General features: G+C 46.7%; 1 protein-coding gene across 1 annotated transcript in view; it reads right to left on the bottom strand.

The window, feature by feature from the left end:
- Positions 1 to 966: 966 nt before the first annotated feature.
- The window catches only part of tnfsf10l (TNF superfamily member 10, like), a 46,610-nt gene continuing 22,820 nt past the window's right edge, over positions 967 to 24,756 (bottom strand). Inside the window, exons 3-7 of the mRNA XM_035607952.2 lie at positions 5,471 to 5,507; positions 5,064 to 5,171; positions 2,524 to 2,687; positions 1,854 to 1,964; positions 967 to 1,752 (exon numbers count right to left, since the gene is read on the bottom strand). Of these exons, the coding sequence (XP_035463845.1) occupies positions 1,567 to 1,752; positions 1,854 to 1,964; positions 2,524 to 2,687; positions 5,064 to 5,171; positions 5,471 to 5,507 (606 nt within the window). The 3' untranslated portion in view covers positions 967 to 1,566. The remainder of the gene's footprint in view (positions 1,753 to 1,853; positions 1,965 to 2,523; positions 2,688 to 5,063; positions 5,172 to 5,470; positions 5,508 to 24,756) is intronic.

Here is a 24,756-nt window from a genome sequence, read left to right as displayed (position 1 = left end):
GTGTTTCTTCTGTGTGTGTGTGTGTGTGTGTGTGTGTGTGTGTGTGTGTGTGTGTGTGTGTGTGTGTGTGTGTGTGTGTGTGTGTGTGTGTGTGTGTGTGTGTGTGTGTGTGTGTGTGTGTGTGTGTGTGTGTGTGTGTGTGTGGGGGGGGGTGTGTGGGGGGGTGTGTGGGGGGGTGTGTGTGTGTGGCCTCCCGGTTTCTGCAGGTTTAACAAACTAAATCACCAAGTTTGTTCGTGATCAAATTAACGCCACTCAATGTGCTAAAGCAGCGATCAGTAATCGCCAGTTTTCTCTCAGATATGCTTCGTCATGAACACTTCTGCCTGTCCCGAAATCCTATAATTATGGACGTTATATTACATTAAGCGTTTTCCCAGTAGAAGCCCGTTAAGGTGAAAAGGTTTAACGTGCCTTAATGTAAGATAACGTCCCTAATTATAGGATTTTGGTCTTTATTTTCCGACAGGTGTAAGTGTTTATGACGAAGCATATCTGAGAGAAATTTGGGCGATTATTGATCGCTGCCCTGGCAACATTGAATCCCCGTTAAAAAAACGACTCAGTGCAGCTTCACGGGTTCGACGAGAAAGACGAGATGGGATCGAATTCTCTCCGCGAGGAGGAGAAAAAAAGAAGAAAAGGAAACACGAGGCAAAGACAGAGAGAAGAGAACAACAACACCGACTGGTCGAGCTGCATATTTCTCTCTTTCCTTTTATCTTCCTCCTCCTCGTTCTCATTTCTGCTTTGCACTTTCCCTCCCACAGTCTTTACTACTGTAGTGTCCAGTCCAACGAGGCGTCGCCGCGATCGCTCGCATCAACAATCCACAGTTCTAGTGTTGCACGTTGACAAATCCTCAAAGTGGTTTTAAAAGTCCAGCCAAGGTACAAAATAAAGAATCACTTATAAATCACCACAGTTCATTGTCTGCACCTCAGTCTCAGTCATACATATGTACGGGGGGGGGGGGGGGAGTTATATTCCGCATTTTTCTTTGCATTTTTTCTTTGCTTTGGTTTGATGGCTTGATTTTCTTCCACAGTCGCTCCTCACATCTCTGATGCAGAGGAGTGAGTTCTCTCTTTGTGTGTACATCAGTCCGTCTGCAACCCAAATCTCAGGGTCCAACAAAAAGAATGAAAGGTTGACGATGTGCGATGGGATTGGTGAGTTCATTTGCGATACAGGCAGCGGGAGCCTTATTCTGTTGGAACGTCAGTTTGTGGCTTCTTTGTTCCCGACAAAAAAACAAAAAAAAAAAAATCGACAATAAATCAGTGTCCTCGTGTTTTCACGTGATGCACCTGTGTCTCTCGACGGTTGGGTTTTCTCTTCAAGGAGAGTAAGGAAGACGAATCAACTCTGTTTTTCTTTTACGAGGCCTCCGAACCCCCGACTCCTTCCGTCCTTCAGCGGACGCTGGATCCAAACTCCGGGGGCCAACATCCCAAACTTGTGTCTGTCCAGGCCTGCAAAAGGCCCCGCGCTCATCGCCTCAAGCCCACACGTTTTAACCACCCGTCATCCCATCTCTCTCTTTCCTCTCCCGTCCCCTTCCTCTCAGAGGTCCAGGCGGAAGGCGCCGAAGTAGCTGGAGGAGTCGTCGGCGTTGACCATGGTGGGGGAGGAGACGGAGACGAAGAGCTCGTCGCCGGCCCTCAGCTCGAACAGCCCCCCCTGGTAGATGGAGTGCAGCGCGTACTCGGCGTCCGGGGCCCAGCACTTGGTCCCCACGCCCTTCAGCAGCTGGACGACGAGACGGGAGCGAGAAGGACAGAAAAACAACGGTAAGGAACGATGCACTCGGGATGTTCGCGCGGCCATACGACGGAAGTGATGGCAGTTACCTGTATGGGGCTCGGGTAGGAGGTCTTCTTGTAGACACACTGCACCAGCTGGTGGCTGACGCTGCGCTGGTCGCCGTCACCGGCGGCCGGCGACGGATAACGGAAATACACCTGGAGGGGCGAAAGGGCGGAGTCGTTTATTAAAATGTCGCGAGTGTAAAGATATCGTTTTTGGAAAGTTGCGGTAGAGGACTTGTGAGTTTTGAGATCCATAGTCCCGATGACCTTCGACCTTGGATTATCATGGCTATCAATCATTTGACTTATTTGAAACCAGGATCTCGTGAGAATTATACTTTTGTGTTGGCTTTACTGTTTTACCTTTTTTTTTATTGATACCACACTGATACTGATTTTTATTTGCTGGAAAATGCAAAATCACAAAACGATGCTGCAGTAAAACAGAGCCAACAGAGCCAATGACAGGCCAACCATCCAACATTATGCATATCTCATAATTTAAGTGTGGAATCACTGATTATTCCGTATGTCGTCGCAATCTTTAACCTTTCCTCTTTGCCATTATAGTAGAGGTTATGGATGAAAGATTTATAGACAATTATGAACAATTCATTCAAAGAACAGAAACCAACACACTATATATATATATATATACTGTATATGTATATATTTATACATTTACATTACATTTAAGGAACAGTAAGATTACCTGTGAGTACAGGTAGTACCGCCCATCCTGAGGCACTCGCAGCTTCCCATTGGACAGGGTCATGTTGTGCAGGTGCGCTCCAAAGCTCTGATTGGCCCACGAGCGGACCACATGGCGACAGGACTGGTGGAGATCCGGTGTGGGGATCGAGTAGAGAGAGAACCCTGTCGGCGAGGAGGAGGAGAAACACAGAGCAGTTGAAAACAGAAATAGAAACAGAAATCGTAGCTTTGTTCATAAAAAGTAAGTGCTACAACTCTATAGACGAGATATAAAGCCTCTGGACAGACACGTATCTATATCACAGATAAATAAAAAAAAAATATATATATATATACAACAGATAAAAATATACTGCATTTCCCGTGATAAAAGACAACGTGACCCAGGGGTCGTTTTAAAAACTGCCAGACGTGAGTAATGAAATGCATCGTTTCCCCGAATCTTTATAAATGCTGAGCGTTTGATGTTTCTGTGCTCGTGAGAAACACAAAGTTTTATACACAAGTGATGAAAAATACGACGGGGCTGTTATGTTTGCACATGCCCGTCGTAACCTCGTGTCTTCATTCAGTACTTTAGCCGTAAAAGCAAAGCAAAAAATTGTTCCCCCTCTATCGAGTGGAAGTCCATTTTATTTCTGCTTCACGGGAACGCGTTTCAGTCTCTCCTCTTCATGTCATACTGTAAATACTGTAGAGTCTATTGGAAAGTTTTTGTGTTTACATTCTTGTATATATATACATATTATTATTTAAGGGAAAATGTAGAGCGTCACAGCTTTTCTGTTTGGTGGTTAGACGGGTGCTCATAAAAACAGTGTTTTGGTTACTTGGGAAAACCGAGATGGCGCCGGACAAAATGCGAAATGTAAAAAAAAAAAAAAGGCGGCTCACAAATCGACGGTTGATACTTAGTGACGCGTTCACGTTGCTTAGACGATCTACGGTGGGGGGCGTGGCCGAGCGCTTGGTGCTGGGCGCGACACCATCGCCATCGCGACACTCTTCTGTGTCCTGGTACATGAAAGTAACGGACGATGAGAAGTAATAAGACCTCTTTTATTATGTTATACTTTAACTATGCTCCTGAATCAAAAGCCCTGTTGCTATGGTTACCATATATCATATAAAAGATTTTGTCTCTGGCTTTTTTCCCCTTTATTGTTCAAATTCAAAACGCACATCTGTGCATGCTTGCATGTTTTGAATATGGTGTCGGAATAACAGAATGTACATTAAACAATGTACATTTTTTGTGTGTTTGTCGTCGTGGGAACGTTTTAAGTCGCCGCTGCTGCAGCTGTTGTGAAGTAACTGCTTGAGTTATAGCTGTTTTGTGCGTGTGTGTGTGTGTGTGTGTGTGTGTGTGTGTGTGTGTGACACCATTGTTTCCTCCACATAAGTATGATAATGATTCAAGAGAAGAAAACAAAACATCAAAGGTCAACGCTCAAAGTTCCTCTCGCTGTTCTACTTCCTTCTGAGAAATCCAGGCAGAACGTGTGAACCTCACACACACACACACACACACACACACAAACATTCCTCGCCCTTTGTCGATTAAATGGGAATAACATCAGGCCCTGTTGCCTGCGTGCCAATTTCCAAATTAAATTATACGGTCTGGATAAGGTACACACACACACACACACACACACACACACACACACACACACACACACACACACACACGCTCACACACACACACACGCACACTCACACGCTCACACACACACACACAAGCGCGCAGACAATCCAGCGTTGCACTTTTATACTTTTATTACACACATGCGCTAAATTATTCTTATCTGTGACCCCGCCCTACGAAATGTATGTTTCCATGTTCAGAAAAACTTCTCCCGTCGCGCATGAAGTGGAATCCAAAAAGAAAAACAACCGAAGCCGAAATCCTTTTTACCGTAAAAGAAGCAAAACAATTTATATTTGAGATTAAGCTGGAATTTGCAAAAGGATAAGTTACTGTAATAAGAGTCAATTTTTCTCCTAATGTTGCCTACGATGCTCAGCCTTCCCCCCTTTACATTAATTATTCAGGGATTTCCCCACTTGAGTCGAGGGTCTGTGTTTGAGCCGCCCGCTCCCGAAGATTCCACAGTTGGGGATGATCGAGTTGATCCCAGAGATTCCCAGTTCATATTAAAGGGTTAGAAAAAGACAAAAAGATAACTGAGGCAATTTGAGGAATATTTTGAAGGGATTCATGCGCTGGACAACAGCTGCTCCCGTTCTCCGCACTAACGTTCACCGTACGTCTTTATGTTTCAGTGATTAAATCTGATAAAAACAAAACAATCACTGACGATTTTCAGATGATTTTACAACCATTCAGCCATTTTGAACTTTTAATTTCAGGCCTCTTTTTTAACGACCCACTGCCTTCAATCAAGATGTTTTTAAAATTAAAATCGACATGGGTAAATACCACAGACTGTAAATAAAGATGGACGACACGAGTCCCCACATACAAATCATCTTGATACTCAATTTCTCTTCTCCGCCGACACACAAACTCCTCACCTTGAGAGCTGGTGTCTCTGAGGGTCAAGTGGGCCGACGGCCTCTGGGCCACCGAGGTCATGAACTTTGACCCCGAGTTGTTGACGGGGCGAGCCATCGTCCTCGCCTCTGAGGGAGAGAGAGAGAGAGAGAGAGAGAGAGAGAGAGAGAGAGAGAGAGAGAGAGAGAGAGAGAGAGAGAGAGAGAGAGAGAGAGAGAGAGAGAGAGAGGAAGGGCCATGGTTAGTGTCATAGTGTGTGTGTGTGTGTGTGTGTGTGTGTGTGTGTGTGTGTGTGTGTGTGTGTGTGTGTGTGTGTGTGTGTGTGTGTGTGTGTGTGTGTGTGTGTGTGTGTGTGTGTGTGTGTGTGTGTGTGTGTGTGTGTGTGTGTGTGTGTGTGTTTACGCTTGTGTGTGTGAGAGATGCTCACCTATGAAGGTTTGTTTGGAGATGATGTCCTCTGTCACCTGAGAGGACATATGAAAAAAAACATACCGGTCACTAAAAACACCAATATCTCCACGTGCGTGCGTGCGTGCGTGCGAACCTGTGTGTGTGTGTGTGTGTGTGAACCTGTAGGTCATGAACAGCAGAGTTTACATTCCAGTAAAGTTTCAACATTTGCAGTTTCATTAATTGCGCACAGCTTCTCCACCGCAGAGGTCGTGTCTCCTCAGGCGACCCCTGACCTCTGACCTTTGAGTCCCCTCACCCTAACTTCCCTTTAACTTGGAAAACGGCAGAAACCTCACAAGAATCCCAACATTCACTGCAAATATTAAGTGCGTTCATAAAACATTGCATGTCCAACATGTGGTGACGCAGTGGTCCAGTGGTTAGCACCGCCGCCTTACAGCGAGCCGGATCTGGGTTTGAACCCGACGGCCGATCTTACCTTCACCAGCCTGATTTAATAATGTTCAGATGCTGATGTCGAAGCCGGAGGTGAAATCTTACTGAATATTCCTTCATTTTCTATCACAACTTAGTCTTTAGTCCAAATTCACCGGATAATACAAACATGACTTTCTCTGGAGCTTCTGCAGCATCACTAGTTTTTTTCTCTCTCTCTTGTTTCTCCCCTCTCTGATCTGTGTTGCATTGTGGGACGACAGCGTCTGTCAGCGCCGCTCTCGTCACGTCTGCAGTTCAAAGCCTCGCGTCAGTGTCCAAACGCCACGTTGGACTGGTAACAAAAGCCTGAAGCTGGCGAGTCGTGTCGCGGGACACGAACCAGACGCTTTCACGAAGGCTCGGAAATACATAAACAAAAGGAACGAGCCATTAAGAAGATATTAATATTACACGATAAAACATGGCGAGCTGCAGCTGGATGAAAGGCCTCGTCTTCTCTCTGCATCGCGGCGATAAAACCTAAAACCTCAGATCTTTTCTTTCTCTTTCCGTCCCGTCTCGGGTTCACTTCTCCCGCTCGGCCGCGTCGTTCCCCCGCTCCCAGCGAGCGGCCTCCCAGTAAATCCCGGCCAGATGTGGACGCAGGCCGGGCCGCGGGAAATACACTGTATATACTGTACGCGCACACACACACACACACACACACACACACACACTCTCCCTCTCACACACTCAGTAACTCACCCACATGCTCATGGTTTCTGAGCCGACTCCTTGTTTTTGTCTTTGCCACTTAGTAAATCAAGCACCAGTCGTTCTTTTTTTTTTTTGCTCTCTCCCACATATGTAATTCCATATTCGTCTTTTTGCTTCCACGTCTGTTTTCTTTTTGTTCACAGTTTCTTGTGATAAAGTTTATGGTTATTCTAAAATATTAAGCCTCGATTAAATTTCTCTGTCGTATATAAATATATATCTGGATCCAAAATCCGTATCCAAATTTTTTCCGCCATCTTTCCTTTCCAACCAAAAAATGTAGTATCGTGATCCACACGTTCATACATTTTGTACTACGTGCACTTTCTTATATTTCTTCCCTCCATCTCTCCTTAGCTACGTCTCCCTCCCTCCCTCCTTTCTTTCTTTTTTACATTTCCCACTTCACGCAGGTTTAATCTTCCGCTACTACTGATGTGATTTTTTTTAAATTGCTACTAAAAATCCTGAACATGATTTATTCCCCCGACTGTTTTCTGGGGGTCAGCCGTCTTCTGGCTGCGCCGTGTTGTTCTTGGCAGCGGGACCTTTTTTTTTCCCAACACCGAAACGCTCAGTCCGACCTACAAATTGGACCTGATCGCTCTGGGGTTTCCTGCTAACGCGAGCAGGGGCCCTCTCCACTTGTGAGTGTGTGTGTGTCGTTATGTATCCGTCTCGGTAGGCGTAGCGTTGCCTTTTCTCGGCCTCGCGTTCCTCAAGTCCTGCGAGCAGAAAATTACCCCCCCCCCACACACACACACACACACAATCACACTTAAAGAGAGACAGAAAATTGCCACCAGACTCTCGGCCCTGCATGTGGCTGCATTTGAACACGACGAGTCAGAGAAGGGGGGCGTTCGGTTTCCGACGCGAGCGAGCGTTCAGGCGTCGCGTCACCGACGTCCGGACGGGGAAGTACAATACAGTGGGATCAGCTGTTGCGAGGCCGCGTGCGCGTGGAATACACGTCCCCTTCACAGCGGTGGAAGCCTTTGTGTTGCAGCTGTGTGTTTAAGACTCGACATGACTGCGCTGACACGGAGGGTCGTTGTACATTTACAGTGTTTTCTTACTCACTGTTTGCATCTGGTTCGCGTTTGGAACGAGCCGAACGCGCGCGGCGCCACATGGCGCCGCACGGCACGGCGCGACGCGGCCCTCGTACATACGGGGAACCTCAGAAAACCTGCTCGGAATTAACTGCAAAGAAACACGAAAGTAAAACGCCATGAACGCAGTCACCGGTAAGGTAGCTAAGCCCCGGCCAAAGTATTTCCTGCATTAAAATTCCGAGGGAAGAATATGAAACCACTCAAACTCGGCGAGATGGAGCTGTTCCCGCTAAACAAAGTCCTGGTGTTTATCGCTCGGCGGCGGCTGGTTTTAATCGAGACGGAGAACAAATTGCTCCTGAACGGAGGTAAATGAGTCCTGATATCTGCCACAATAAAGAAACGGGGGAACACATTCACCTGCGGCTTTTTATTCCCACTTAATGTCAGCAGCTGCGTGAGGAAGGTTCTTTTTTAACTTGAAGTCATTAGTTAAGAGTGATGGTCACTTACGGCTCACAGCAGTTTAAATCAAAGTCAATCTAACACATTTTTGATGAATAATTATGAATTCATAATGATCTTATTTCATTTGTCCCTAATGAGCCGTTTTAGAGCCTGATGGATATGGATTTTTGCGGGCTGATACCAAAACCGATATTAGGGAGTAAAAGATTCCCAACAGTGATCGGCCGATAAATTTAGATATATATATATTTATATATTTTTTTACAAAGAAATTTAATAGAGGCTTGATACTTTACAGCTAAACCATGAACTGTATTCTAAATATTTATATATATTAAAAGAAAACACAAATGCAACGACACATATAGAACTGGAAAACAAAATTTAAACGTGAACATGAGTCTTGAAATCTTTTTCTGCACTGTAAACATCATTGTAAACATCGTCTTGATGATCTTTGTTAACATCTAATGAATAATGATGAATAATTACAAACTATGTTTTGTGATTATAATGACATCACTTCCACAGCCAAGCATCTTTTGTGGAGTGTTTTGGTAAAAGTGTGTAAAGTAAAAGTTTTCATATCGGCAAACATAAATAGACATATCAACACTTAATCTGTCTCATGTAGCTCCAGGAAATGCGTAATCCTCATCCGGATTATTCTGGATGACAGTTCATGCTGAGTGTCACATTGGTACAATTCAGCAGCTCTCGACGCAGCTCTTTTGTTTCCTCGTGTGTCGGCTCACGGTCTGTTCTGCTCACGGCCCTTTACATATTAGTAGATAATAAACTGTGGGTTTGTTTGTATCTGAGACATTAGCTCTCGTGTTGTACAGCCACAGGCTCGTGGCCCCGCCGTGCGAACGTCTGCATTCAACTTTGACGGCGACGCCAACAATCTCGCTCGCACTTGGACGAAGCATCGCGCAAATGAAGACATTTGATCCGATCGATGGCACCAGATGAAAAAAGGTCGGCGGATCCCCAGAGTTATTGCGATCGTGAGGGGAACAGTAAATGTCTGCAGAACATTCTCTCGACAATCCCTCCGCTGTCGAAAATCAAAGCGGCGGAGCGCATGATTGATACCGTGCTCCCTCAAAAGCAAAGCCCCGGGAAAATCGAGATGAAAGAAAATATGATAATGTAATGCTATCAAATCATCACAGGGATCTGTTTACCACTCGGGTTTCCAATTGGACGCTAAATCACGGCCATTGGACGAGCGGAGCAGCAGATGGGCGGCGAGTGGAAGGACGACGCGGCAACAACGCCGGGCGAGGAAGTCGACAGACAGTCAGACAACATGGCGGCACAGTGACACCGGCTGTCGGGAGGGTCGCCGGAATGACGGAACGCCGCACCCTCACTTCCTGCTCCGGCGCCTTTCATGTTCCCTCTTCCCTTGAACCCTCTGAGCCGCCCAGTGGCTTTTTACGAGGTGGCGCGGGAGTTCCGTTAACTTTACGACTCTCTCGTCGGACGCTTCACTTCTCGCGTTAGATGTTTGCACGTCGGCTCTAATGACTCTGGGTGTGGAGTTTCCAAAGATGCCTCTTGCCCAACTCGTCCTTCGTGCCTGCAGAAGACCTAACGACCTTTATCTTCCTGTTCAATACGAGCTATTCTAAAGGTTGCAACCCAGAACTTTGTCTGATTGTTTCCCGACAGTGACTCTCTTGAAGTATTTGACTACATCAATCAAGGGCGAAGGAGATTTAGCGAACGTATCTTCACGACCCTGTCGGGGGATACGCTCCGATAAGTCAACTCCTCGCAGCGCTCCCAAAGGATCCTCACCGTGAGGCGATAATCCTTCCCCAGAGCTCTTCACCTACTTCTCCTGAGCCCCGGTGCTACATTCACCCCTCGTTTCAGGATGCCCCCCTTGGGGGGAGGGAAAGGGTCGGAAAGGTCGGGAGCAGGACCGCATGGCATGCGCGCCCTGGGGCACCGAGATGACCCCTGATGACAGGATGTGTATACATATATGAAGGCTACAGCATCTGTGCGCAGCCTTGACGCGTCACCTTCTCTGACAGTGCTCGCTAACGAGGCGTTTCTATCATTGATGCTTGTCCACGTGAAAACCCCCCCAATATTTTCATAGCTTTGTCTTCCACATACGTCGAGCGCCGCAGGAGATTGTTCGATTCAGACGCGTCAGGAACATTTCCCGCATCGTGGATTTGCTGTAACAATCCATCCTTTCTCTGGTTTCCTGGGGTTTAACTCCATGACACCGAGTTTGTTCCTGCAGGGGAAAAAACCCTTTGGTTGCAGGAATGAAACTCTGACGTTAGACAGGTCTCAACCTCGACACATGAACCAAACCGTAAAGCAGCAGCAGCAGCCCAGTTCTCTTTTTAACAGCAATAAATACTGTAAATATCACCTTGCCAGGAGGTTAATCATATCCTCCTGCTCCATGTGGAGCAAAGGCTTCTGGGCTTTGCTCTCTGCCAATAAGGAAATAAGTCACGTTTATGTGTTTGTGGCTTTACCCGTAACGAGGCTCGTCACGTGGCGTTTGACCGCGAGAGGCGGCGACGCGCGCCCTGTAGCTGCCGACGTGTCGAGCCCCAGAGTTCACTGCCGGAGTGACCTTGTGTGTGAACGTCGGCTAGTCTGACACTCTGCTGTGTGTGTGTGTGTGTGTGTGTGTGTGTGTGTGTGTGTGTGTGTGTGTGTGTGTGTGTGTGTGTGTGTGTGTGTGTGTGTGTGTGTGTGTGTGTGTGTGTGTGTGTGTGTGTGTGTGTGTGTGTGTGTGTGTGTGTGTGTGTGTGTGTGTGTGTGTGTGTCGTTCTACGTAACGCCACAAAAACACTTTCCAGCTGCAATAACATCAGCAGATAAAGCCTCTCAGCCTCCTTACAGCAACAAGCAGGGACAGAAATAGCCCCATTTCTTCCGTGTCATGGTGTGTCTGGCCAAAATATATATTTTTATTAAATGAACGAAGAAGGCACAAACAAACTGTCTGAGAACCAGAGGGAACGAAAAAAAATTAAAGGTTTCTGCACAAGTGGAGAGAAAAAATGATGAAAGTGTTCAAGGGACTCTTTAAAAGTTTCCTTTTCCTGCAGGTCTTATCAAAATAAAAGCATCGGACTCTGGGAAAATCGAACATTTTGTCCCTGGCATGAGCCGAGCTCCAAAAACAAAACGGCGTCATCGGGCACAACTGGCCCCTCCCATCGGGATCTCTGCAGGGTCGCCTCTACTCCTGTGCTATGCACGTGTGTTTGTCGTGCAGGCGTTTGAGATTCCGGGTTCGTGTGCCGCAGTAAAATCTCTGCAAACGTTGGATGATTGCATGCGGACCAAAGGCGGAGAAGAAGTATCTCTGTTAGTGTGGCCCAGTTCTGGGTCGCCGATTAATAGTTAACTCCGGCTTTGTACAAACAAAGATTAGACTTGTCGAGTCAGTGACGATCCATCCAGCGCTTGTCAAAACATTTCACCCACAACCTCGCCGCGGTGCTGCACAGTCATCGTCCGGCGACCGCCAATGTGTGTATGAACTGTAATCCATCCAGAAGTTGTCAAAACATCTCACTCAAAAGCCAAAGAAATGTGAACCCGGTGGACCGCGAAGGTCCACGTTCGCTGCAACACATCCAAAAGTCCGCTGAGGATATTCTAGTCGGGGCAGATGACTGAGCAACCGCAGCGAGACGGAGAAGTTTGAGGTCCTCGGCCTCCTTTTCGTCAGATCACACGTAAACAAAGGAAACAAAGTAAAAACGCCACTGCGCTGCCAAAAATCAGGACCTGGCGAGGAGGAGGAGGAGGAGGAGGAGGAGGAAGGAAACCCAGAGATTGAAAGATGAAGGACAATTATGGGAAACAGGAGAAGAACAGGAATGAGGATGAAAAAAAAAAAAAAGTGGTGAAAACAAGAGAAGAGAAGGGTCATATGGGAGAGAGAGGGACGAGTCTGCACACGGAGGAGCGTTAGCAGTAGCTGCAACCCAATACTTTAATAAGCTGCTCGACCCCGACAGGCCCGGACCGCGTGTGTGCGTGTGTGTGCGTGCGTGCGTGCGTGCGTGCGTGCGTGCGTGCGTGCGTGCGTGCGTGCGTGTGTGGTTCTTTGAGCTGTGACAACAAACTCATATCAACCTTAATCTGGTCTAAGAGGCTGCTCATTCCTCACCATAGAGTGTGTGTGTGTGTGTGTGTGTGTGTGTGTGTGTGTGTGTGTGTGTGTGTGTGTGTGTGTGTATATGTGTGTGTGTGTGCGCGCCTGTGTGTGTATCATCCACTGTTTTTGCGCACGTCCATGTGACTTCAGGGAAGTGCAGCGCTGCAGAACCACATGTGCACCAAAGAAACCGCAGACGAAATATCTGAGTAATGGCTAATTTTGCCACTTAGAGCTGACGGATGATTGATAATCAGCTCAGACTTCGTTTCGGGTCAGATCAGGATGTAGATTTTGGGGGAAAAGGGAACTTAAACAAAGCTCCACAGTGATCCGATCATCACAGATTAGAATTTTTGAACAGTTCTTTTTCCTATTTGACGAGCGTCGAAACGCAGAATACCTTTGCGTCAACGACTCCAGACGCATGGCAGACGTCCGCTTCGAGGTAAATTCTCAGCGCGCTAATAAGAGGTTACGTTAAGCCAGATGTAATAATAATAATAGGCATTATTGATTTTAAACTCTTGATTATTTTTTAGATGCCGATTGAAGGTCCCCTGAACATGACATGTTGCCTTCAGGTTGCCTGCAACTGTCTGCAACCCAAAAAATATTCTATTCAAAATGATAGAAAATTATTTTAAAAAGCAGCAAATCCAAAGATTTAAGAATCTGGAAACAGCAAATGTTAATGTTTTCCTGGGGAAAATGTTGTAAGTGAACAATGCACATTATGTATTTACTGCTGCATATTGGCAAATATTGTGATATTATAAACACTTTGACCTGTCACCACACTATAAATTACACGTGGTGCAAAAACATTTTTCATCATATTAAACCCTTTTGAGGACTTTGTCTCATGAATCTAATTTGGTTTTGTTTAAAACCACTGATGTTAAATCATCCAGGACTGAAATCATAAGGATTCTATCCATCATTGCAGTCGCCACACGAGAGATTCAGACTTCTTCTTCTCTTCCTTCAGTTACTTTCAGTCTGGAAAAAAACGGAGTTGACAAAATGCCTAAAATATTGTACAAATGTGAGATTTATCTATTTTTCACGAGCCTGAGCCACATGGACGTCGCCTATATAAAAACTCTGAGCGAAGGCGATGTCGCCTGCCTGTGATTTATCCACTGGCTGATCAAACACAAGTCGCTTCATTAGAGGGTTTTATTGTTGGCGAGCGGCGAGGGAAGGGTTTTTTGTTAACGAGGCGATGTCGGCCGCCGATAGACTGACCTGGTTGTCGAGGGAGTTTCCTGTTGTGCCTCAGTTCAGGAAACAGTTTCACTTCAACACTCCTGAGAAACAAGAGGCTGCAATCCTCCTTCACGGGATCTTTATGGAACTTCGTGTACGAGTGATGACGGACACGGTCTGCACGCGGATGCATTTTGCGGCGCCAAGGTCAAAGATCAAGGTCACCGGGGCCAAATACCCTGAATAATAAATCTAATGAGCCAGTGGTCCAATCGAGTTGGGACCAGTGGTTGTCGGGAAGTTCATTGAAAGGCCTTTCTGAAAGGTCACATCCCAATTTGACCTGTCACATCATCTTTTTTTCTTACAGAAAAATGTTGTCGCGAATAAATTAGTTGACGAATTTGGAAGTACACGAATTCTCCTTGAATTTGACCTTTTTCATATCAAAACATTTCCAGGTGACCTGTCAACCACTGGACCAAACCAGAGCCAACTCTCAGATCACAGGCCACATTTGACTTTCAAAAGGTCAAAGGTCACAGTACCCATTGTGCTGAACGATATATCGTTTGAGTGACAACAACTTGGGAAAATCGACAGAGTTCTTCTTATACAGGTCGTCGTTCAACAGCCCCGTGGGTCCATAGAATAAAATCTGTAGCCAACGCATTAATGACGTATGTTTTTGGCAACGTGGATGTGGGTGGAGTCTGTCATTTTGCCGTTTTGGTTTCACCGCTCACATTCCTGAGAGACTCTTCTCACTCTTTTTTTCTAAGTGTATTAACCTTCTGACATGTTTCTGTTTCCTTCTGCAAGAGATGACGTCGTTTCTCTCTCTCTCTCTGTCTCTCTCCTGTGTGTCTTTGTGTCTCTCTGCCGCTCACCCTTGATCCCTTTCACAATGAGGTTTTCACTCCTGAAGACACTGACGGCAGGAAACTAGGCCAGGGGGCGGGGCCGGCATGTCCCGCAGCCTCGGCCTGTTTCTCGGAGTGTCTCAGTGTTTTTTGAAAGTTTCGTTTCGCACGAGATAAATGCTGCCGTCAATAACCAATACGCGGGCGAGTACGTCATAATCAATAGGACAATGTGAATTTGTCAATATTTTGTCCAGAACAGACAAAAGGAACATTAATATAGTTTAAATATTTTCAATCAACAAATAAAATCAATGATTGACCAAACGAATGATTGTGATGTAATCATTTAGGGTTAACATCTACTGCACACTGAAAAGACAATTTCAGACATGCATTAAAACATTAATAGATTCATATCTCAATCTCAGAATGTTTGGGCCTTAATAAACAACTTAGTGCTGATTTGTGTCGATTAAAAATCCCGTTTCCAGATACATCATCATGGAAACATTTGATACGCGATCAAGCACGAATAAACAACACCGTCCCGGATGCTTGCCTCAGCGAAAAACCCCGAGCACGTAAACACCGTCATCGGCCTCCGCGGTATCCTCGTATCTCCGACCACAATCGCTGTAATTGTTTCAACGCGGACTCTGACCTTCAGTCGGTTAGTGCTGACACGCGAACCCAACGAAACAAAAACCATTCACAGGCCGTGTTGCTGTGCTGTTGCTGCACGTTGCACTGTTAAAAAGAAATGAAATGCAGACATGGCAGGTTTCAGTGGAGAACTGTCTCTGTGCACAACGTGTGGTAAATGACAATATCACATGTGTTTGCAAATGCAAATAAGGTGCATACAATAGTTTTTTTGGTATTATATAGGACAGGTGATGGTGCTTCAAGGCAGTTAAGTGCTTTCGGAGCATTGTGATATCATGTAACAAGAATGTTAAGTTGGTAACGGCGGTTTTTCAGTTGGTTGCAATCTTCCGACTTGCCACTAGGGGCAACTAAATCCTGCACACTGGTCCTTTAGCAGGCACGTGGGCAAATGACGCGACGTCATGAGCCTCTCTGCTAGAAATATCTTCTACTGTGTAAATCAGTCGCCCACTGCACCAGATCTTGAGCAGCTTTATTGGACGATTAAAATATGAGCTCAAACTAATTACACAACGTTTCATAAGCAGCTGGGAATCTGACATTTGGCTGCTAAAGAGAGAAAGCCCCAGACTCTTCGTATTAGTCAGGGTGAAGGGAACAGAGAAGGGAATTTTCTTTTTTTTTGGGGGGGGGGGGGGGGGGGGGGGGGGAATGTGTTTATCTGCACTGACAGAAAACTGGATCTTATTCAAAGTTGAAAAGCAGCACAATTAAACGTTGTTTTTGTAAATTGTCAGGGCGAACATGTTTGATCATCTGTCAGACGCAGGAGGTGATGCTTCATGCGTCTTGGAGAGGGAGTCCTGGGCTGAGCTGTTCTTGGTACAGGTGTTTTTTTTTTTAAAAAAGGGGTTATTATTCATTTTTAGGCTGCAGCCCCCCTGGGACCCTCAAAGGATGAGCACTATTGATGGATGGATTCATTGTCTTTTGACATTTTTTGTCTAAAGAGCTCAGATTTTTATTTTATTTTTGGTCGTGAAGATCCACGTACAGTACGGTTCAGTACTTTTTTTTTCTTCTTTTTTTTACATTTTTGCACCCTTTTCATCTGCAGGATTTATTTCACAACCTCCAATAACCCCTCCGCTGCGTCTGGCAGGTCAAAACAAAAGCTGAGCTTCAGTTTCACGCAGAGCACCTGTCTGTGGTTTATAGCAAATGCACCTCCCCAAAATACAGTAAGTAGAAAAAAACAAGGACCTTGGAAGAATTTATATGAAAACAAAAATTTTGTGAGATTTTCCGAGCTCACGGGGAGCTGAGCCTCGGGAATCCTGTTGTTTGGACTGTCAGAATGAGCTCATTCATCACAGTATGAGTTATGTGTTTATGCTTTTTTATCTCACAATGTTTATGTTGAGTCTTCCATCTTATTTTTCATGCTGACAGCATGAAACGCAGTGTGGTCGGGGAAGTGGGTTGCACATCGAGGGACTGGCTATAAACAAAGAGTGAAATATATATATTTTTAAAGAAAAGGCTGAGCCAAGGAGAAAGTGTGGTCAAGACATGGTATCAGACGTGAACGCAGGGATTTCACGGCTGGGGTTGTCCGACGAGGGGGACTTTTTTATTTTTCTCCCAGGAAAACACTGCCTAATCCGAAGCCAATCAACAAACACATCCCTGGTTGCGGTGATGCAACCATGACTTCACCCGACGCAGATCAAAATGTCACATTTTCAAGGTTGCAGCAGAGCCTGCGGTGTGTTTGACCCGAGACAATGTCGGGCCTGTTTATCCCAATAAACCAACTGTTGAGTTTCTAACCGGGGCTCGAAGCCAAAGACTTTACAACAATGTTTGGTCTGTAAACGCTCCAAAGTACAACTATGTAAAGGCGGGGGGGGGGGGGGGGGGGGGGGGGGGTTGCAGGATGTTTCCATGAGGTCAACCAAATAAGGGATTATCGGAGAAATTACCTTACAAAGGCATTAGATTAGATTAGGCTATATGAGTATGCTGTAACGACATTTGTGTTGCGGCCTGAACGTCCTGGAAACGTTACTGCGGTTTTTTGAGTTGAAAACGACCCAACACCCGTTCATCCTGTCCTCGCCTTACATGACCATTCAGATCGCGGTTTCATCCGAGAGGGAATATGTGAGCAGCATCTCCGGCCGTCGAAGACAGAAAGCTCTGTGTCCTCACAGCGAACGAAGCGTGTTCACTTTATATAACGCCAGCGACTGCGCAGGTCAGCATGTCTCCGGCTCGCAGCAATTCAGCTTCGCTCGGACTCGTATTTTGAACGATTTCAAACGCCTGTGAAAGGGGAGAGGAAAAACTCGTCAGCTCGTGAAGCGCGGAGTTTGATGTTGCCGATGGAAGATGGTGCACATGAGCAGTGAAAAGCCTTTCAGATGGTTGGCGTCGCTGGGGAGTGAGATAAAGAAGCCAGTGTGAGACCTTGAGATGAGAGTAATAAATCTCATTAAGGGCTAATAAGCCATGGTTGGCCTCAGTTCAGGTCATTTACCAAAGCAGCAACAAATTATTACTTTATTAAATTAAGTACAATATTTAGCTGGGAAACGATTTGACTGTGATTTCTACCAGGAAATCAATTAGTGCACCTGTGATGCTTCTGGCCGGACCGGTCCCGGTCCCGGTCCCGGTCCAGCGTTGGCCAGCGGCAGCCGGCCGAGTGCTGGGAGTTTCCCCATCTGCCGTTTGCTCTTTCAAAAATAATTGGACCTTTAAACGCTGTTTTCTTTCCCCCTTTTTTTTAAAATCTACTACTAAAAAGCTACTTTCTATCAGGAGGAGCAGTTTGTGAAGCGAACACTACACAGCCTCCACCCTGCCGGCCCCTCAGTACACAGATTGAGCTGATGTGCAAGAGCGGCGTACAGTACGTTGCGGTTTTTCAATTTCACACATTGACCAAACAGCCCGGCCATGTACTAGCGCCCCCACTAGTCCACGGTCCGACTTGGAGGGTTGGTCCAGTTGCAGCTTCCGACTCGGAGGACCGTAATTTCGAGTCCCGAGGTACGATGGAATGCAGCATAGGTTAGCAGAATGAGCGAGGTATTATATGATTTTTGAAATACGTGCTGTGTACGCCACATTATACAAGTGACTACCACCTGGGTACCCGACGAAATACAGACTGAATTAACTCAGTCCCATCTGGTGACGTTTCATTCGAAGCGAGACCACATCTGGGCGTCCACACTCCGGACCAGTGGGTGGACGTATTGCACCTGGACGCCGTTTGCCAACCACCAATAAAACCAAGAAGGAGAAGAAGACGGGGATATTTGTGATGTGCAACGCCAGTCAATATGAACGAATGCATTTAGAACGAAAAGAGTACATTGGGACAATCGTGACATCTTAGAGGGAAGGGGGTCGGATGTAAAGGCGGAGGGAGGGGAGCATTCGTTTAAGCGTTCGCCTGACAGGAACTCGACAGGGTGGTCGCCGCCGGGACAAAGGGGTCTTTTGTGTTTGTGTATCAGCTAGAAATCACTAACAACATGGCAGCCCCTCCTGAAAGTGTGTGTGTGTGTGTGTGTGTGTGTACAGCACGTCGGAGACTGACATTTGTTCCCCAGTGGCCGACTGTGGAGCAGAGCGAGATAAGCAATCGCCGCCCAGAGGCCCACTGGTTTCTCCGGCTCTAAACCAACCCCAGACGCGGCCGAGTGTTCGTCACCCGAAATAACCGCGTTGGCGCGGTCAAGTCACGCTGCCCTCCGCCGTATCATCCTCGGCGGGGCCAGAGATGAGATGAGATGACCTTCTATTGATGTGCTCCTTTGAAGATTGCCTTTTCGGTGGCGATAGGAAAGGTAATTAAAACCTGTGATTTAACAGTGCGCAGACTCGTCTTCTGATCAGATACCAGAGCAACACGAGGGGCCACGATGTCACCGACAGAAGCGCAGATGGTTTTGATTATGAAAAGCAGAGAACAACCACGGTATTTAAGTGTCGGAGTTGAGTCGTGTTTCTTCAATTCTACCCAAGTTTGTAATTTTGCATTATGTGCACAAATGGACTTAATGACAGCAGAAAAAGCAAAGAGAGCATCCACCGTGAGAGACACCCAGAAACCTATTCAGTATTAAAGGTTTCAATCTGCAGCTATATTCAGATTCTCCTACGTTCATACACTGTTGTACCTCACGGTGTATTTGTAATTAACGTAATCGACGATTAAGATGAAGGATCGTCCGGATTCGACAGAGCGATCGACACGAACCGGCCGTAACACCGGCCGATGCTCGTCGCGCTCCAGTCGTCTGGGGCGGAGTTCCATCTACTTTCCGCCGTGTTGCGCAAAGGGGCCCGTCACCCCCTGTCATGAGGACGGGGAGTGAGCGGGAGCAAAGGCGACTCTTGGTTAACAGCTGTAGTGTCAATCGACAGTCGTCCATTGATTCTTAAAGATGACACGGACTGACGCGTGTTTAAAGGATCACTTCAGAATCAGAGCGCTCCTGAGTTTGTTTTGTTTGTTTGTTTGTTTTTTTTCATTCTTGAAGATAATGAAACGTTCAGTCTGTGCTGATGGAGTCGGGTCATGTGTCTCGCGCTCTCCGACTTCTCTATCGGAGCTTTATGAATGAATGTCAAACAGTTCAGTGTCCCTCCGTGGTTCCAGGGCAAGTTCCCAGCCCCCAAAAAATCCATTTGCATTGCTCCATGTGTAGATTAGTCTTCTGAGTTGTTCCTCAATGAAAAGACCCACTTCAGCGTTTATTTTAAACCGTCCGCTCGTTAAAAAACACGAGTTGCCCCTCATATGGCGAACAAGAGACAAGCGGCGGGAGGGATGAAAGGAGCGGATTCTTCCCGAGATAAGAGCGGACGTAGGCGAGTCAGAGACACTTTGTGTTATATTTATTACGCAAATTATACAGTGTCAAAAAAAACAGAAAAAGGAAAGTGCCATCTTTCATTACAGAACTCGCATTCGGCTTCAAAGGCCGCTGCGGCGGCGGATTCCTTTGGCTCCTCCGTTTTTTCCGAAGGTTGGAACTTTTGAAGGCCTGTTGCGTGTCTGTCCGCACCCTGACCACCGATCACAACAGCTGTTTCACATCGGCAGGCAGAAGCCAAATATTCGCTATGACATCAGCGGGGCAGATTTACAGACACAACGTCTGTCAAGACAAAGGGACGCGAGGGAGCGGAGCATTGTTCCTCTACAGGAACTGACCTGTGGCCAGGAACCCTCCAGGACGGGTCTCCTGCTCTTTAATTCATCTGCTTTATTATTCCATTATTCAACAATAACACGACAAGATGACATATCTGTTCTGTTTCTCAGTGAAGCGTCCAGGTCCATTTTCTTGACCGTGAAATTAATAGTTTGACGGAACAATCTCAATTCGAGGGATTTCAACTTTCGACCCGTCCGCGCGCCCTTCATCGGCGACCCGGTTGCCACGCAACGAGTTGTTGTGTTCTAGAGAAAGGGAGTGAATGGATTTCATTTGTCAGACTCCTCCTTTTCAAGGTCTCCTGGAGCTCTTCACGCCAGAACGTCCGTCTCCCCTCTCCGATGGAGACTGACTGTCGAGAGCTCAGGAGTACTTTTTGTTTTTGCTGCCTTCTCCGCAGACAACGGTCCATTGAGAAAAAAATTGCTTTCCGCCATTTCAATCTGTTCACATTTAGAAGCAAATTTCCAGCACATGCTCGACGATGTCCCATTCTGCGCTCGCCTTTGTTGGGTACAACTATAAAATCTGATGAAATCCAACACGACCACTTTTGTCCAACACTACATATTGTCCAGATTTGACTGACAGGCTGTCAGAGAGAGGTGCTAATGTAAACCCTACTGTATGTTTGTTTCCGCGGTCGCAGTTCGCGGCGGCGTTGAACTGGATCGCATTAGAGCGAGAGGTAGAAAAACAACGGGGGGAGGGAATATTGGAAACACATTTCAGTGTAAAGCAGTCCAGTAGATCTATGACCTCGGTGATAAAAACATCTTTCCCTGGACGCTCCTGTGAGAGTTGGACTCAGTTGAACGGTGGAATTCTCCAACCCGCGGTGAAGCTGATCATCGTCACGGCAGCTTGTTCGTATCCACGGGAGAGAAAGGACGCGAAGCTGGGGACCGGCGCTGCTTCAGAATTCATTCTATAATCTCTGTGCTGCTTCATCACGCTCTCCGGGGTCTTGGCGCGACCTTTTTACTCGCTTTGTGATGGAACCCAGCGTCGAGAATGAAAACCGTCGGCGAGGCGTCTTTTCTATCGCGATGATGCTCCACGTCTCTGCAGCAGCCTCAGAGGATGAAGCAAACATCAGAAGACCCACCTTTTTATTGATTTTATTATTATTCATCTATTTAGTTACATCACTTACACTGTTTTACTGCTGTATCCTTTTATTCTACTGTATTTTATCTCTACTTTTACGTCTGGTTACCTCAGTTCCAGTTGTTATTGTTTGACTCTGTGTGCGTGGACGGCGGAGTTATTGTTTTTATAGTTTTCTATTGCTTTTTATTCTGAAGTAATGTGTTGAACAAACAAAGTCGTTTGGCTGGAAAACGCCAATTGACGAAATGTCCATTTCTGTTTTCAGAGCACCTTCAGGACTTCTCGCACCACGAGGGCGAAGATCACGAGATTGGGTTGAAAACCTCCGCCATCGGCTGCGAGGTGAGAATAGAGCAGGCCCCCCCCCCCCCTTCGCCTGAATGTTCCGGAAATGTTCCTTGACCCGGACAATCTCCCGCTGCGTTCTTCATATGTGAACGGTAACCTCCGGGAAACCTCGCACGTGTACACTTCCAGTTCTTATCTGCAGACGAGGACCATGTGATACGGTCGAGAGCTCCGCGACAGCCACCGGCGGTGAAATGAGAGTTAATGAAACTCGGTGGCCTCGGCAACCCAAGCACATCACGACAATTATTTGCCGCAAGGGAGAATGAATTTTTCCTATTTAAATCCGTTGATCCAGGAGCGGGTGTGGCTCGGCTTTTCCGTTTTCCCTTCCTAAGCCTCGTCTAAGCCCGAGAGGTCAGTCCCTGAAGGTGAGGAGGAGGAACATTCTTCTTCCAGATTAACCGCTGTTCAGCCACTGAGCCGTCTACACACCGACGAGCAGACGTCAGCACGTCAGATATAAACCGTTCCACACTGGCCCGCACGGCGATGGAGTGATGGACGGCGACGCTCCACAGCCGAGACCCAGGGGAGGACGTCTGAGCGAGCGCTGGTAATAATGAGTGCTTTTCATCACGGCGGCTGGAAGCTGAGAGCTGATGTATCGGCCCATTTGTCTCAGTAGGTGCAGATGTTACTCCGCTGGGGCCCGGGGGGCTTCAGACTGGGAAAACTTGAGCTGAGTCACAAACATGCCATTACAAGTCCCCCCCCCCCCCCCCCCGGCATGTGTCACACTCCGCCACATGTGGTGCGAGAGCATCAAAGGCCCCCGAGGAGCCGAATCCTCCGGACCGGAAGACCGTCCAAACTAAGACGGGAGGAAGCACCGCATATTTAATGTGAACTCAACTTACAGTTGAATATTTCTCGTCCCCAGTGAAATTCCTCTGTGCCGAGAAGAAGTTTTTCCAGAGTATAACGACTCCTAATGCACATGACTCCATCGCACCCAACACATGTTCCTTTAAGTCCTTCATATTTATCAGAGCGTATTAATACATACATGAGGTGTAACTCCCTCGTTATGATTTTTCCTTCCCCTTTTCTTTTGTGTCCACGCTGCGCGACACCTTTTTTTTGTCTTTAACCTCCTTCCCTTTCATTTGTTCCCGTTTGTGAGGAGCTGCTTTTCCTTCTCGCCCCCTCGTTTGGCTCCTTTCTGCGTGCGACCTCTGACCCACACACACACTCTCATCCAACCCTCCAGCGCCTGCATCGTTTCATCCCATCATCATCATCCCATCATCATCATCATCATCATCATCATCATTATCATCATCATGCCCTCGCACACGTCTCCGTCACGTCATCGTCATCGCTCCCCTCGCTGGTTCCAGTTATTCCCGTCTGTGTGCATGTGGCCTCCATAAAGGAATGGTCCTGCGGAGCCAGCGTGTAGCTTCTAATAACTTCCAGGAGATGAAGAACTGCAGCCAGGACTTCTTTCTCTCTCCTCCTGGTCTTCTTCACCTTCTCTTTTTATTAGTTTTCCATTCTTCTCTGTCCGCCTCGTTCTTTTTTTCCCGCTTCTCACACTCATCGCTTGTCATCCTCCGTTTGATAAAAACCGACATTAGCAGACATGCGGACCGCGGAGTTTATCAGTGAATCAAACCCGAAAGCATCTGCTGCGGACTTGTCGGTCTCAGCGGCTGTCAACGAATAATATTCCACGATAGAATCTGAAGAAGAAAAGAAATAGAGGATTGTGCCGCTGTGTCGAATGTACTGCAGGGGACTCGCACAAGGTCGCGTAAGCTCCTTGAAAAGATGAAAATCATAAAGGGGCAACATTGCAACAACAGAGAGTCTCTAACCCTGGGAAATGTAAATACTCCGGATTGGAAGGATTCCAGACCTTTGGTCATTAAACGGTGAAATTGTGAAACCAAGTTGAAGTTGTATGCGAAGCTACCGTACGTACAGTAAACCTAACTTGTCTCCCATCATGTTTCACACCGTTAAGTCGCAGGTGTGCAGATCTTTCAAAAGATGCGTCTGTTTCATCACGATTTATGAGTGATGAGGGAATAATCCAGCGTTGCTCTTTTGACGGCGCTGTAGTTCAGGTTTAGTGGCAGAGATGGAAAGTCTCACTCTTATTACATTTATGAGTGAAATCTTTTCATCCAAAAGCAGTTACGCAAAAACACTTTTCATACCATCCGCCGTTTCACGATCCCGCCCGGCAATAAGGGTTTTTATATTGTTTCCAACCCATGTGGATTCTGAAGTATTCCAACTTGTTGCAAAAGAGAACTTGTTCTCCACCCAACACCTGTTTGCTGCTGCTGCTGCTCGGCGGACGGACGGACGGACGGACGGACCGTCGGCGTCAGGAACACGCGTTGTGTAACACTGACCTTTCCCCGCTGTTTTTACAGACCGGATGTTCAGAGCAACGTTTGGGGTATTTACCTTGTTCACTGCGTTGCAGAGAACAGATATTCCCATCACATTTTCTTTCCCCAACAATCTTTTAAAAATCGCTGTTTACGCAAACTGGTATTGTTTTTCAAATCATTTTTTGGGGGGCGAAATTATCCGGAGCAACTTTTGTTTGCATTAACATCCGCTCGATTTGACCACATCAAACTCGTTGCCATGGAAATGGGAATTTTCACTTCACTATCAGTGAAGTTTCTCTTTAGTTTCTCGGAGCTGTGCTGCGGATGTGAGGTGATTACAGAAGGGAGGCGCAGACGGACGGGAACGCTGATGGCGGTTTCCCTCGCATTGCATACAGGTTGTGACGTTCCAAAAGGAATTTAATAAAGAGTCCAGAGTGCCACAGAGGAGATGCACAGTTAAACCAGTGTGATTCAAATGGTATAACTGCAACTCAACCTCAGTTATTCATCCTCAGAAAACAGAAAGAAAGGAGGAAGAAGAAAGCGCTGACATGGAAATGGATGGGCTTTGGATGAGTCGGACGATGAGAGCGTCTCCATGTGTGGAATGTTTGGAAATGAGTAATGGGATGTAAATCTGTTTGGACGTGTGTCGTCGACAACTGGATGCAGTCTAGT

This window comes from Scophthalmus maximus, chromosome 12, assembly GCF_022379125.1.
Source record: "Scophthalmus maximus strain ysfricsl-2021 chromosome 12, ASM2237912v1, whole genome shotgun sequence".
In the NCBI taxonomy this organism is placed as follows: domain Eukaryota; kingdom Metazoa; phylum Chordata; class Actinopteri; order Pleuronectiformes; family Scophthalmidae; genus Scophthalmus; species Scophthalmus maximus.
This window is presented reverse-complemented; position numbering and strand designations above follow the sequence as displayed.